We start from the raw sequence: 15,798 nt of genomic DNA on the forward strand, positions 1-15,798 counted from the left end.
ATATTTTTAACTTTATTTATGGCACTAAATGTCCAATGAGGATTGGACGTCTAGCACCGTCAATGGCAGTCAACGAGTGATAGAATGACAGACATGACAATCTTTTATTATGATTGAAATAACTAGTCATCGGTTGACTTTCACTTGTCTTGTTTCACTTCCTTTTATTCAATGTGTTCCTGCTCTTTTTTTTTTTTTTTATTCTGGAGGGTTCACTTTTTAACCTTAATTTCAGAGCGTGTGTCGGCTGCTTTACGTCATCAATAAACGGACATGTATCATTTGAATTCTGTTGGTGGCGATTACGTACCCTAAACTCTGCCGACCGTCAAGAAACCGGCATTTATTTTGAAGCCCCGTACCGGAAGCTGCGGTTTATGACGTGATTTTGGAGAAAGGGGAAGTGCCCGCTCCGGCTCTGACGCGTTGAAGCGTGCGTGTTTACTTTTCCGGAGTGTGACAATGGCACGCGGTGAGTGATTAAGTTCATTGTGCCTTTTTTCCCTCCCTCTTCATTCGAACTCATCCAAATGTTGTCAAAGCGGAAGCTCGACATTCTTTCAAAAAAGACGCCGGAGCTGTCGAAGCGCGCTCCTGATGCTCGTATGCGCGCGCGTCAGTCGTCCGAGTCGGTCTTGTCAACGGCTCAGATTTCAATCGATCGCTTTCTTTGTACGGGAAAAAAAATCTTTTGCTCATTGCTGTGTCTTGGTGTTAAATGCGAACGTAAAGGGAATCTATCAGTAGTCAGTGGCTGCTTCATTCGCTGCCACTTTAAATGGATTGGAAAGTACTACAAAATGGCATTTTTTCTGTTTTACATTGTTAGCTTAACACTTTTATTTAGAGGGGAGCTACTTCCTGTTGATTTTGGAGCATTTTGAGGTCACTTCCCTTTGATTCGGGGGCACTGCTAGGGTTACTTCCTATTAATGAGGGACCACTTCCTCTTGATATCAAGTCACTTCCTGTCAATGTTGGGATATTTGGGGTCATTTCCTGTCATATTGGGTAACTTCCTGTTGATTTGGGTCACTTCCTCTTGGTATGTGGTCACTTCCTGTGGGTTTCGGGGCATTTGGGGTCACTTCCTGTCATATTGGCTCACTTTGTGTTGACATCGGGTCACTTCCTGTTGATTTTGCAGCATTTCTGGGTCTCTATTAATCTCGGGTCACTTCCTGTTGATGTTGGGTCACTTCCTCTCGATTTCGGGGCATTTGGGGTTACTTCCTGTTGCATTGGGTCACATTGTGTTGATATCGGGTCACCTCCTGTTGGTGTCGAGGCATTTTGGGTCACTTCTTGTTGTATTGGGTCACTCTGTGTCAAAAATTGGTCACTTCCTGTTGATTTTGGTGCATTTGGGGTCACTTATTATATTGGGTCACTTTGTGTTGCTATCGGGTCACTTCGTGTTGAGTTTGGGGCATTTCTGGGTCGGTTCCTATTGATGTCGGGTCACTTCCTGTTGATTTTGGGGCAATTTGGGGTCACTTCCTGTTATATTGTATGTGTGAATATCGGGTCACTTCCTGTTGATTATGCGACATTTCTGGGTCTGTTTCTATGGATCTCGGGTCACTTCCGGTTGATGTTGGGTCACTTCCTCTTGATTTCGGGGCATTTGGGGTCACTTCCTGTTGTATTGGGTCACATTCTGTTGATATCGGGTCACCTCCTGTTGATGTCGAGGCATTTGGGGTCACTTCCTGTTGTATTGGGTCACTTTGTGTCAAAAATGGGTCACTTCCTGTTGATTTTGGGGCAATTTGGGGTCACTTCCTGTTATATTGTGTCAGTACGTGTGAATATCGGGTCACTTCCTGTTGATTTTGGGGCATTTCTGGGTCGGTTCCTGTTGATGTTCGGTCACTTCCTCTTGGTATTTGATCACTTCCCGTTGATTTGGGGGCATTTAGGGTCACTTCCTGTTAAATTAGGTTACTTTGCGTGGATATCGGGTCACTTCATGTTGATATTGGGGCATTTCTGGGTCAGTTCCTCTTGATCTCGGGTCACTTCCTGTTGTATTGGGTCACATTGTGTTGATATCGGGTCACCTCCTATTGATGTTGAGGCATTTGGGGTCACTTCCTGTTGTATTGGGTCACTTTGTGTCAAAAATTGGTCACTTCCTGTTGATTTTGGGGTATTTGGGGTCACTTATTATATTGGGTCACTTCCTGTTGAGTTTGGGGCATTTCTTGGTCGGTTCCTATTGATCTCGGGTCACTTCCTGTTGATGTTGTGTCACTTTCTGTTGATTTTGGGACAAATTTGGGGTCACTTCCTGTTATATTGGGTCAGTATGTGTGAATATCGGGTCACTTCCTGTTGATTTTGGGGCATTTCTGGGTCGGTTCCTGTTGATGTTGGGTTACTTCCTGTTGATGTTGGGTCACTTCCTCTTGTTATTTGATCACTTCCCGTTGATTCGGGGGCATTTAGGGTCACTTCCTGTTAAATTGGGTCACTTTGTGTGGATATCGGGTCACTTCATGTTGATTTTGGGCCATTGGGGGTTACTTCCTGTTTTATTGGGTCACTTTGTGTTATCGATTTTGGGGCATTTCTGTGTCAATTCCTATTGGTCTCTGGTCACTTCCTGTTGATGTTGGGTCACTCCCTGCCGATTTTGGGGCATTTGATGTCACTTCCTGTTGTATTTGGTCACTTCCTGTTGATTTTGGGGCATTTCTGGGTCTGTTCCTTTTGATCTCGGGTCACTTCTTGTTGATGTTGGGTTACTTCTCTTGGTATCTGGTTACTTCCTGTTGATGTTGGGTCACTTCCTGTCCATTTTGAGGCATTTGATGTCACTTCCTCTTGATATCGGGTCACTTCCTGTTGATTTTGGGGCATTTATGGGTCGGTTCCTATTGATCTCGGGTCGGTTCCTGTTGACATTGGGTCACTCCGTCTTGATATCTTGTCACTTCCTGTTGATTTCGGGGCATTTCGGGTTACTTCCTGTTATATCGGGTCACTTCCTGTTGGTTTTGGGGTCTCGTCCTTTTAATATTGGGTCTCTTCCTGTTCATTTTGGGGCATTTTAAGGCAGCTTCCTGTTCATATCAAATCATTTGTAGATTGTAGGCCACTTCCTTTTGATATCAGGGCACTTCCTATCGATTTTGTGTTAACTTATTATTGATGTTGGGTCACGGCTTGCTAATTTGGGGGTATTCTGGTGTTACTTCCTGTTGATTCTGGGTAACTTCCTATTATTTTGGGGGCATTTTGGGTTGATTTGGGGGTATTTGGGGTCATTTCTGTTATGTTGGGTAACTTCCTGTTGATATCAGGTCACTTCTTGATTTTTGGGGCATTTCAGGGTCCCCTCCTGTTGATATTGGGTCACTCCGTCCTGGTATCTGGTCACTTCCTGTTGATTTTGGAGTATTTGGGGCACTTCCTGATGAATTTGATTCACTCCTTGTCGATATTGGCTCATTTCTTGATTTTTTTTTTTGGGGGGGGGGCATTTCGGGGCAACTTCCTGTTGATTTAGGGATATTTGGGGTTATTTTTTGGTATGTTGGGTAACTTCCTGTTGATATCGGGTCACTTCCTGTTGATTTTGGGACATTTCTGGGTCGGTTCGTATTGATCTCTGGTCACTTCCTGTTAATGTTGGGTCAGTTCCTCTTGGTATCTGGTCACTACCTCTTGATTTTGGGGCATTCGGAGTCACTTCCTGTTATATTGGGTCACTTTGTTGATATCGGGTCACTCTTTGTTGATTTTGGGGCATTTCTGGGTTAGTTCCGATTGATCTTGGGTCCCTTCCTATTGATGTTGGGTTACTTTCTCTTGGTATCTGGTCACGTCCTGTTGATTTCGGGGCACTTGGGGTCACTTCCTGTTATATCTGGTCACTTCCTGTTGATTTTGGGGTCTCGTCCTTTTAATATAGGGGTCACCTCCTGTTGATTTTGGGGCATTTTGGGTCACTTCAGGTTATATTGGGTCACTTTGTGTTGATATCGGGTCACTTCCTGTTAATTTTGGGGCATTTCTGGGTCGGTTCCGATTGATCTTGGATAACTTCCTATTGATTTTCGGGCATTTTTAGTCACTTCCTGGTACTTCTGGGTCACTTTGCTATATAATTTGTCGCATTTCGAGGCAGCTTCCATTTCATATTGATTCACTCGTGGATTATAGGTCATTTCTGGTTGTTTTTTGGTAACTTCCTGGTGATATTGGGTCACGCCTTGTTAATTTGGGGGTATTCTGGGGTTACTTCCTGTTGATTTCAGGTAACTTCCTATGATTTTTGGGGCATTTCAGTGTAACTGCCTGTTGATATCAGGCCACTTCCAGTCGATTTTGAGGTATTTTGGTTTTATTTCCTGTTTGGTAACTTCCTGTTGATATCGGGTCAACATCTTGATTTTATGGCATTTCAGGGTCCTTTCCTGTTGATATTGGGTCACTTCCTCGGTATCTGCTCACTTCCTGTGTATTTTGGGACATTTGGGGTCACTTCCTGTTATTTTGGGTCACTTTGTGTTGATATCGGGTCATTTCCTGTTGATTTTGGGGTTTCGCCCTATTAATATTTGGTCCCTTCCTGTTGATTTTGTGGCATTTGGAGGAAGCTACCTATTCATATCGAATGACTTCCTGTTGATTATCAGTCACATCGTGTTGATTTTGGGTAGCTTCCTATTGATATTGGCTCACTTCCTATCGATTTTGGGGGTTCTCTGGGGCACTTCCTGTAGATTTTGGGTCACTTCCGGTTGATTTTGGATACCTTCCTATTGATATCGGGTCACTTCATGTTGATGTAGGGTCACTTTTTGTCGGTTTTGGAGGTCACTTCCTGTTCATTTTGGAGGCAAGGTGTAAGAGTAGCGTTTCTTCAATAAACTACCCAGGTATGAAGTTTGGCATGGTTAAACATTTTATTTCATCAGTTAGTCGAGGTTTTCTTTTATCTCAAACAATAGTTAATGGTAGTTTAAATACCGACGTGTTTCATGTGTATTTAAAATGAACTCAACGCAACTATTTTATCCATGTAAAAGCATCTGCTATTTATGCTAGTGGCTGCCATTGACTGCGCTAGACGTCCAATCCATTTAAAGTGAGATGGCTGGCAGCGAAAAAAATCAATGTTAATTCAACAACGACAAAACGAACATAATTGGACGTTTATCAATGACTTTCGAGCTCTGTTTGATCTTACTGCTTTTAGGAGAAACAAAAGCATCCTGTCCCGATGTTTCTCCCGCCCTTGCCGACATCCAGCGAGCGTACGAGGCGGGCCGGCAGGAGACGGCCCGGGACTTGATCAGGCGGGCCGCCGCGGCACCGGACAAGAGCGACCAGGCCGTGAGTGTGGCTCTTGGATTTTCATTGTCAACGATGCTAATGCTAGCTATTGTACAGCAATAGCTAAGGTGGCCGAGAGGGATCGGGTAAAATGCAAATTCCAAACACATTGCACATAGAAACCGGATAAAAAACAATCAAATAAACTCACCCCAAGTATTCAACCACAATTGGTTTAAATTTATTTTATTTCTGTCGATGTCCCTTCAGGGGCTCCATACATTGTAGAGCAAACATTGTTTTTTCTGATAACCATCATGGGGTTTTTTAATAGGGTAAAACTATTGCATTATTTTCAATTCAATAAACACAATAACTACCGGTATGTTTATTCATTGTTAAACGTCAAAAAGCATGTTTGTATATAGGAAAACTTCAACAGTGATGACTATATCATCCATGGGATTGTGGGTAAAATATTTCTGTTCAAATTGGTGTCAAAAGCAGAAGCAAATCCACCTCGCATGAGGAATTGATTCCAAGCAAACCAGAACATGCAACATTAGAAAAGCAAAAATCGAACAAATTTGAACTCCAGCTATTCAAAATTTGACACTTTAACCCATTTTATGGCAAAGTGGCCATTTCGGGGACAATATCAGTTCACTCCATCTTGATTTGGGGACATTTGGGGGACACGTCCTGGACATATCAGGTCAATTGGGGACATTTGTGGGGCGTGGCCTGGTCATGTCAGGTCAATTGGGAACGTTTAGGGGCGTGGCCTGGGCATATCAGGTCAATTTGTAACATTTGGGGGGCGCGGCCTGGTCATATCAAGTAATTTGGGGACATTTAAGGGGGCGTGGCCTGATTTGGGGGCGTGGCCTGGTAATATCAGATCATTGGGGGACATTTAGCGGGCGTGGCCTGGTCATATTAGTTCATTTGGGAACATTTGGGGGTCGTGGCCTGGGCATTTCGGGTCATTTGGGGGCATTTGAGGGGCGTGGCCTGATCATATCAGGTCATTTGGGGCAAAGGCACTATTTTTTAGTGATAATGATTTGGGAAAAAAAAAAAAAAAAAATTTTTTTTTGTTTTCAAATTATACATGTTTGTATTTTATATATTGGTACATGAAAGGTCAATTTTTTTTTTTTTTCTAAATAATTAGTGGCTTTGTATTTCCAAATGAGAAAGGACATGCAATTCACAGCTTCAGGCGCTGTGAGGCGCTAAAATGCCAAATATAATGACAGCAATGAACTGGGGGTGTCAGAGGCCATGTCTACACCTAGCAATCTTTTTAAAACCGAGGAGCCTGCCGTCAAGGAAGCGTATTGCATTCACATATTTTTTTTTTTTTTTTTTTTTAAATGGGGCTGTTTTTTTTTAATTATTTTTTTTACTCTGTTTTTCTGAGTAATTTAATTTGGAGGTCGTTTTTTTGTTTTGTTTTTTTTCTCTCAACTTTGTTTTTTTGACAAATTTACTGTTTTTTTTTTTTTTTAATTCATTTTTTTTTCAACTCTCAGTTTTTTTGAGTAATTTATTTTGGAGGTAGTTTTTTTTTTTTTTTTAAATTCTTTTTTTCCCCAAACTCTGTTTTTCAGAGTAATTTATTTTTGGGTTTGTTTTTGGAATTAATATTTTTTCCCAAATTCGTTTTTCTGACATATTTTTTTAGAATTTGGTTTTTTGAGTTATTTTTCCCCCGTTTTTATAAATACTTATTTTTTCCTCCACGAACCCCCCTCCCCCCCCCCCCCAAAAAAAAAAAAAAAAAAAAAAAATCCTGAGCTTGGCTACCAAGGGAAAAATGTTTTCAAAATTCAAGCATTCGTGAGTTATCGATTCTTGGAAGTATAAAAAGAAAAAGTAAAAAAAATGATTAAAGAAACGACCTCCAAAATAAATGAATTCACAATTAATTAACATTAATTCTAAAACGGCCCCCGTTTTTCCTTCCGTATGCCCTAATACGTTGGGAGAAAATAATTACGTCCACACCAACAGAAAAAAAAAGGTTCCACAGCCAACCGCATTAATTCATTTCTAAGTGCATTCAAAACAATACATGAAAAATAATTGTCCATAATACCCCCGTGTGTTCTTCGATATGAATAACACATAACTTGCTTATTCCTCAATTGAAAATGATGTTGTCACTGTCAAACATTGGCTGCCATTGATGGTGCGAGGCTTCCAATTCATATGAACTGGAAGGGTTGGCAGTTGATGAACAAACATTCATTGGCTGCCACCCTCCTGCTTCAAATGGATTGGACGTCTTATCGTGATAAACTCGTTTCAATTCAGGGCAAAAGACCTTACATTGCCCCTACCAACATGGCCGTCCTGAGGTAACGCTCCCATCTAAGTCAATGCATTGACATTCAAATGAAGGCATAACTAGCTTATTCCTCAATTGTATCAATATTAACACTAGAACTACCAATGGTGGATCACTTTTGTAACCACAGAAGGGTCATCTGACCCTAATCAGCATATCTTTTGTGAACAGTGAGGTCTTCATTCGTCATTCACACTTCACAATCAAACTGCTAATTGGATTGCTCCAATTAGCATCTTGAGTGATTGCAGGGCAGGGCTTGCCTTGGCTTAATGGGACAGTGGACCGCTCAGGCAGGCAGTCGGGCGGACAACCTTTTGATTATTCCAGTTTGCCTACAGTATGCGCTGTATACTGAAGCTCATGCTCATGTTTGCTTTGACAAAACAGCTGTTTGAGCTGCTGTGGAAAGTTATTTTGTCATTGTGTACTTCAACATAAGAAACTGTGAACCTTGACAACTGAATATTGGACTTGTCAAGAAAAAGTAAAGGTGCTTGATGGGATTTGTCCCATATGTTCTAACACTCAGTTTTTTAAAGTGTAGACAGTCTGGTTTAGCTACAGTTCTGGATGCTAGTCATAGTCTCATGCCACATGGCGCTCTCATCATTTTTACAGTAACCCAGTTAACAAGTCTGGATTTGCAAATATTCAAGATGCTAATTGCAGCTATCCAGAGAAACTCCCCCTTCACACCAAGGCAGCTTGATTGCTTGTTTAAGTGGTCTATTGTTTGACAAAGCCAAGTAGTCATTTTGGTATCGGGGTCATTTGACACCTTTCTGGTATGACTTTATAGCCAAAAAATGCCTGTTATTGACGCTGCTAGATGTCCAATCTGTTTTAAGTGGGAGGGCTGGCGGCAAATGGACTAACATTCATTCGCTGCCAATATCCCGCTTCAAATGAATTGGACATCACCTAGTAATAAACTCATTTCAATTCATAGCAGAAGCTTGAGAACAGCCTTTTATGACCCCTATCAACATGCCTACTGGGCGGCCATGTTGGTAGCGGCAACATTCTCATCCAAGTCAATGCATTGACATTCAAACCAAGACCCTACTAGCTTATTTACCAATTTTAGCAACGTCAAAGCATTTATTTTCTCGATGCCTGGCATTGACGACGGTAGACGTCCAATCGGTTTCAAGTGGGAGATTTGGCGGCAAATGAACAAACATTCATTCGCTGCCAACATCCCGCTTCAAATGGATTGGACAACAACTACTGATAAACACATTGAAATTCACAATAGAAAGATTGAGCGCCATCCTGGGAAGGTCGACAAGCGCTCCTTTTTATATGGCGTTGGCCATCTTGGGAAGGGTGTCAGTCTAAATGAGTTCGATGGCGCAACACTAGTTTGAACGACTTGGAATGGAGTGCTGTGACCTAAATCCCCTGAAATAGATACTGAGCCCCTAAATTGAGTCAGCTACTGAGAACACACACACACACACTGACCGACTAAAAAGGACCTACTGTATAAGCCGATTAGCACACAGCTAATATTATCAAGGACTGAATTACCCAGGAACTGAGCAACAAGCTAGCTAGAAATCACATTTATTCAAATAATCTAGCAGCCGAAATCAACTAAGAAGCTAACAGCGACTCATTCAGAAGCTAAGTGCGACCTGAGCTAGCACCCACTTCGAGCTCGGTTAGTGTTAGTGCGAATACTCAGCACGTGTACGTTTCAGGTCGACGTTCTGCGTTTGGCGTCACAGCACGGCGACGCGCAGAGCGTAGGCTACCTCCTGCGCGAAGCCCAAATCCGGGTCCCGACGGACGTGTCGGAGCGGAACCCGGCAGCGGTGGCGGCCTACACCGGACATGGCGCCGTGCTCAGAATTCTGCTGGATTCCATTCCGGGTCAGTGGACTCACTTGGAACTCAACATTTATAAATAAAGGGTCCAAAGGTTGTGTACCTTTTTTGCCAAAAACAGCCCCAAAACTTTCCCATTCATTTCCAATGGCCCTATTTGCCATTCCATTGACAGGAGGTAACGTAATAGCATCAGGAAGGAACCATGAAATACTGCCAAAATCAACAGGAAGTGACACCGAAATGCCCCAAAATATCAACTTGAAGTGACCAGATATCAACAGGAACTGACCCCAAAATGCCTCAAAATCAACAGGAAGTGAATTGATATGAACAGGAAGTGACCCCGAAATGCCACAAAATCAATAGGAAGTGTTGGATATCAATAGTAAATTACCCAATATGAAGAGAAATTGACCCAGAAATGCCTCAAAATCAACAGGAAGTGTCGGATATCAATAGGAAGTGACCCAATATGAACAGGAAGTGACCCCAGAAGGCCTCGAATTCAACAGGAAGTGTCGGATAGAAATAGGAATTGAACCAATATGAACAGGAAGTGGCCCAATATGAACAGAAAGCGACCCCAAAATGCCTCAAAATCCACAGGAAGTGTCGGATACGAATAGGAAGTGACCCAATAAGAACAGGAAGTGACCTGGAAATGCCTCAAAATACACTGGAAGTGTCAGATATAAATAGGAAGTGACACAAAATGAATAGGAAGTGGCCCAATATGAACAGGTAGTGACCCCAAAATGCCTCAAAATCCACAGGAAGTGTGGGATATAAATAGGAAGTGACCCAATAAGAACAGGAAGCGACCTGGAAATACCTTAAAATCAACAGGAAGTGTTGGATATAAATAGGAAGTGACCCATTATGAACAGTTAGTGACCCAATATGAACAGGAAGTGACCCTGAAATGCCTCAAAATCAACAGGAAGTGTCGGATCTCAATAGGTAGTGACCCCGAAATGCCTCAAAATCAACAGAAAGTGACTCCATATCAATAGGAAGTGACCCAATATGAACAGGAAGTGAACCCAGAATGCCCCAATCAACAGGAAGTATCGGATATCAATAAGACGTTACCCAATATGAGCAGGAAGTGACCTGGAAATGCCTCAAAATACACTGGAAGTGTCAGATATCAATAGGAGGTGACCCAGTATGAACAGGAAGTGTTGCATATCAATAGGAGGTGACCCAATACGAACAGGAAGTAACCCCAGAATGCCTCAAATCAACAGAAAGTGTTGGATATAAGTAGGAAGTGACCCAATATGAACAGGAAGTGACCCCCAAAATGCCTCAATCCACAGGACGTGTCGGATATAAATAGGAAGTGGCCCAACATGAACAGGAAGTGACCCCAAACTGCCTCAAAATCCATAGCAAGTGTGGGATATAAATAGGAAGTGACCCAATAAGAACAGGAAGTGACCTGGAAATGCCTTAAAATCAACAGGAAGTGTTTGATATAAATAGGAAGTGACCCATTATGAACAGGAAGTAATCCCAAAATGCCTCAAAATCAACAGGAAGCGTCGGATATCAATAGGTAGTGACCCAACATTAACAGGAAATGACCCCGAAATGCCTCAAAATCAACAGGAAGCGACTTGATATCAACAGCAAGTGACCCAATATGAACAGGAAGTGACCCAAGAAATGCCTCAAAATCAACAGGAAGTGTTGAATATCAACAGAAAGTGACCCAATATGAAAAGGAAGTGACCCAGAAATGCCTCAAAATAGACAGGAAGTGACCCAATATGAACAGGAAGTGATCCCAAAATGCCTCAAAATCCACAGGAAGTGCCGGCTATCAAAAAGTAGTGACCCAACATTAACAGGGAATGACCCCGATATGCCTCAAAATCAACAGGAAGTGACTTGATATCAACAGGAAGTGACCAAATATGAACAGGAAGTGACCCAGAAATGCCTCAAAATAGACAGGAAGTGACCCCAGAATGCCTTAAATTCAACAGGAAGTGATCCAATATACCAACCATCACATCATGCTAACATTGCAATTTCTCCATTAATAGCGTTTTTTAAATATAAATGTATTTTTTCTCTCTATTACCTCCTTTTCTATGACTGGCCACTAGGTGGTGCAAAATTACCTTTAACATACACTACAGTATCCTATCATTCAGGATACGACCTTTACTTAATAACAAATCTTGTTTGTTTTGTTATTCAACCTTTGAAACAGGCGTACGTCAGAGAGGCGAGCTCCTGAACTTCCTGTTAGCGACTTCCTGTCAGCGCGGTCACGTGGACTCTGCGCGTCTTCTGGTCGAGGACTATGGCGCCGACGTCGAAGAACGCGATGGAGGCCAGAGCGACCGCTTCCCCGTCATCGGCGCCCTGCCGATCTACGCCGCGGCGCAAGCGGGTCGGCGCGGGCGGATGCTTCCTGAACCGCATTCCTTCCTTAACTAACGTCGGCCGGTCTTCTGCTCCTCTTAGGCAGCGAGGAAGTGGCCGACTTCCTTTTAGAGAAGGGTGCCGCTTTGTCGTCGTACGCGCTGATGGATCATCCCGACTTTAGCGCGCGACTTCTGGCGCGGAGGCTGCAACGCGACACGCGAGAAGGACAAGAGGTTTGACTTTCGGATAGACTTTTGTAACACGCTCAACCGACTGTTGTTACGACACCTATACTTTTTTAACTCCGCCCAAAACGTTCCCATTCATTTCCAATGGCCTTGTTTGCCATTCCATTTAACAGGAAGTGACCTATTACCAACCGGAAACTCCTTGAAACGCCCCCAAATCAACAGGAAGTTATTAGCTTTCAACAGGAAGTGAGCCTGAAATGCCCTCATACAACAGGAAGTGACCACGAAATGCCACCAAATCAGCAGGAAGGGTAAGGAAACATATTATACTTAAATAGGAGACTTGTTTCCTAAAAAAAGAAAACCTGTTTCCTGCTCAGTTTGTGGCCAAAGATTCAATCACAGGAATACCTCTCAAATACATGACAGAACCCACATGGGAGAAAAACCTTTTTCCTGCTCAGTTTGTGGTCCAAGATTCGGTCACAAGAGTACCTTAAAGACACACCAAAGAACCTACACCGGAGAAAAACCTTTTTCCTGCCCAGTTTGTGGTCAAAGATTCAGAATACCTTACAAATACATGAAAGAACGCACACGGGAGAAAAACTTTTTTCCTGCCCGGTTTGTGGTCAAAGATTCGCTCAAAAGCAACTTTTGAAAATACACACAAGTACCCACACGGGAGAAAAACCTTTTTCCTGCCCGGTTTGTGGTCAAAGATTCGCTCAAAAGCAACATTTGAAAATGCACTCAAGTATCCACACGGCAGAAAAACCTTTTTCCTGCTCAATTTGTGGTCAAAGATTTGGTCACAAGAGTACCTCAAAACTAGAAACTTCAATTTCTGGAGGAATTACTTTGGGTCATTGTTGTGTGGAGATACAGATCTTAGCCCCGCCCAGGTAGGTTTGGGGACATTTCGGGGACAATATCAGGTCACTCCCTTTTGATCTGGGAACATTTGGGGGCGTGGCCTGGTCATATCAGGTCATTTGGGGGCGTGGCCTGGCCATACCAGGTCATTTTGGACGTTTGGGGGGCGTGTCCGATCGATATCTGGTCATTTCCTGATGATTTGGGGGCATTGTTTTTTTGCCATTGAAAATGAATAGGAAAAAATTTGGACGTTCATGGCCGTCAATGGAATCCAAATACATTGCCATCAATAGAATGGACAAACATGCCTGTCAATGGCATGCAACAAAGTAAATGTCATTGGAAATGAATGGGAAATTTGGACGTCCATGGCCGTCAATGGAATGACCCTCCATAAGCGCCAACGGAATCGGGGACATTTGAGGGACACGTCCTATTGATATCTGGTCATTTCCTTTTGATTTGGGGACATTGGATTTTTTTCCATTGAAAATGAATGGGAAAAAATTTGGACGTCCATGGCCGTCAATGGCATTGACATCCATGAGCGTCGATGGAATCCAAGTACATTGGTATCAATAGAATTGACATTCATGGCCGTCAATAGCATCTGTCTAAATTGGCCTCAATGCAATGTCAGTGCCATTGAAAATGAATGGGAAATTTGGACGTCCATGGCCGTCAATGGCATCGACTTACATATGCCTCAATGGAACCCGAGTACATTGGCATCAATAGATCCGACATACATGGCCGTCAATGGCATCAATGCAATGGAAATTCCTTTGAAAGTGAATGGGGAAATTTCAACGTTGCATCCCATTTAAAATGAATGGGAAAGTTTTTGGCAAATTTCTGGGAAACCGTAAATTTTTTATTCCCCTCGACGTCCCGGTATTTATGATGTCCAATTTATGTGATTTGGTCAAAAATTATAGGACTAGGTACATTTTGAACATTTTTTTTTTTTCCCCGAAAAATCGGCATTTACGGGCGAACGGAAAATTTTTCAGGGTTGTTCGTAAAATTCTCTGTGTTTCGTTAAAATTCCAGTTGTTTCGATATTCGAACGGTGCCGATCGTCAAACGGTTCGGGCTGTGCGGTGCGCCAAAGAAATCCCATTCAAAAAAACACAAAAAAAAGAATAACACTATCTGATACACCAAAGAACCCACACCAGAGAAAAACCTTTTTCCTGCCCAGTTTGTGGTCAAAGATTCAGTCACAAGAATACCTTACAAATACACGAAAGAACCCACATGGGAGAAAAACCTTTTTCCTGCCCGGTTTGTGGTCAAAGATTCGCTCAAAAGCAACACTTGAAAATACACACAATAACCCACGTGAGGGAAAAAACCTTTTTCCTGCTCAGTTTGTGGTCAAAGATTCGGTCACAAGAGCACCTTAAAAATACACGAAAGAACCCACACCGGAGAAAAACCTTTTTCCTGCCCAGTTTGTGGTCAAAGATTCGGTCAAAGGCAACACTTGAAAATACACACAAGAACCCACATGGGAGAAAAACCTTTTTCCTGCTCATTTTGTGGTCAAAGATTCGGTCTTAAAAGCACCTTAAAAATACATGAAAGAACCCTCACCAGAGAAAGACCTTTTTCCTGCCCTCAAAGATTCGCTCAAATGCAACACTTGAAAATACACACAAGAACCCACATGGGAGAAAAAACCTTTTTCCTGCTCATTTTGTCGTCAAAGATTCGGTCTCAAAAGCACCTTAAAATACATGAAAGAACCCACACCAGAGAAAAACCTTTTTCCTGACCGGTTTGTGGTCAGATATTCACTCAAAAGCAACACTTGAAAATACACTCAACAACCCACACGGAAGAAAAACCTTTTCCTGCTCATTTTGTGGTCAAAGATTCGCTCAAAAGCAACACTTGAAATACACACAAGAACCTATGTGGGGGAAAAACTTTTTTCCTGCTCAGTTTGTGGTAAAAGATTTGCTCAAAAGCAATACTTGAAAATACACACTACAACCCACAAGGGAAAAAAACCTTTTTCCTGCCCGGTTTGTGGTCAAAGATTCGGCCAAAAGCAACACTTGAAAATACACACAAGAACCCACATGGGAGAAAAACCTTTTTCCTGCTCTTTTTGTGGTCAAAGATTTGGTCTCAAAAGCACCTTAAAAATACATGAAAGAACCCACACCAGAGAAAAACCTTTTTCCTGCCCGGTTTGTGGTCAAAGATTCGCTCAAAAGCAACACTTGGAAATACACACAACAACCCACCCGGAAGAAAAACCTTTTCCTGCTAATTTTGTGGTCAAAGATTCTGTCACAAGAGCACCTTAGAAATACACACAGGAACACACACCGGAGAAAATCCGGTGCCCTTGAAAAGCCCAAAAATTATCAGGAAGTGATCTGATATCAACAGGAAGTGAACCGATGTCAACAGGAAATTACCTGATATCAATAGGAAGTGAAGCTGAAATGCCTCCGAATCAACGGGAAGTGACCTGCTCTCAACAGGAAGTCAGCCCAAAATGTCCTCAAATCAATAGGAAGTAACCCTAAAATGCTCCCAAATCAACGCCACTAGACGTCCGATCCGGGTAACGTCTGTTTCGATCACGCAGGAAGTCAGTGTGCGTTGGGGCGGGCTGTCTCTCCCGTGGTTGGAGCTGTCCTGGCTGATGGGCGTGTCCGCCATCATCGCGCATTTAGATTTGTCCCGCAACAATTTGTCCTCGTTGCCGTCCGTCCTTCCGTGGGGCTTGCTGCACCTCCGCACCGTGGACCTGTCTGGCAACCGTCTGAGTCTGCTTCCGTCCCCCGCCACCTCGCGGGAGGTCATCTGCACCAGGTATGAGGGCTGCTACCACCTCACGCTCAC

General features: G+C 42.8%; 1 protein-coding gene across 5 annotated transcripts in view; it reads left to right on the forward strand.

The window, feature by feature from the left end:
• The first annotated feature begins 387 nt into the window (after positions 1-387).
• Positions 388-15,798, forward strand: part of lrrk1 (leucine-rich repeat kinase 1) — a 59,438-nt gene continuing 44,027 nt past the window's right edge. For 2 of the 5 annotated variants that reach the window (XM_057849307.1, XM_057849314.1), the window contains exons 1-5: positions 3,559-5,346; positions 9,352-9,523; positions 11,706-11,888; positions 11,963-12,096; positions 15,542-15,768. In XM_057849307.1, coding sequence (XP_057705290.1) covers positions 5,173-5,346; positions 9,352-9,523; positions 11,706-11,888; positions 11,963-12,096; positions 15,542-15,768 — 890 coding nt within the window. In that variant the 5' untranslated portion in view covers positions 3,559-5,172. Of the gene's footprint in view, positions 473-3,558; positions 5,347-9,351; positions 9,524-11,705; positions 11,889-11,962; positions 12,097-15,541; positions 15,769-15,798 lie in introns of those variants that run through there. The other 3 variants (XM_057849297.1, XM_057849299.1, XM_057849320.1) reach the window with 2 other exon arrangements.

The sequence above is a fragment of the Corythoichthys intestinalis genome, chromosome 1 (genome assembly GCF_030265065.1).
Source record: "Corythoichthys intestinalis isolate RoL2023-P3 chromosome 1, ASM3026506v1, whole genome shotgun sequence".
Lineage (NCBI taxonomy): Eukaryota > Metazoa > Chordata > Actinopteri > Syngnathiformes > Syngnathidae > Corythoichthys > Corythoichthys intestinalis.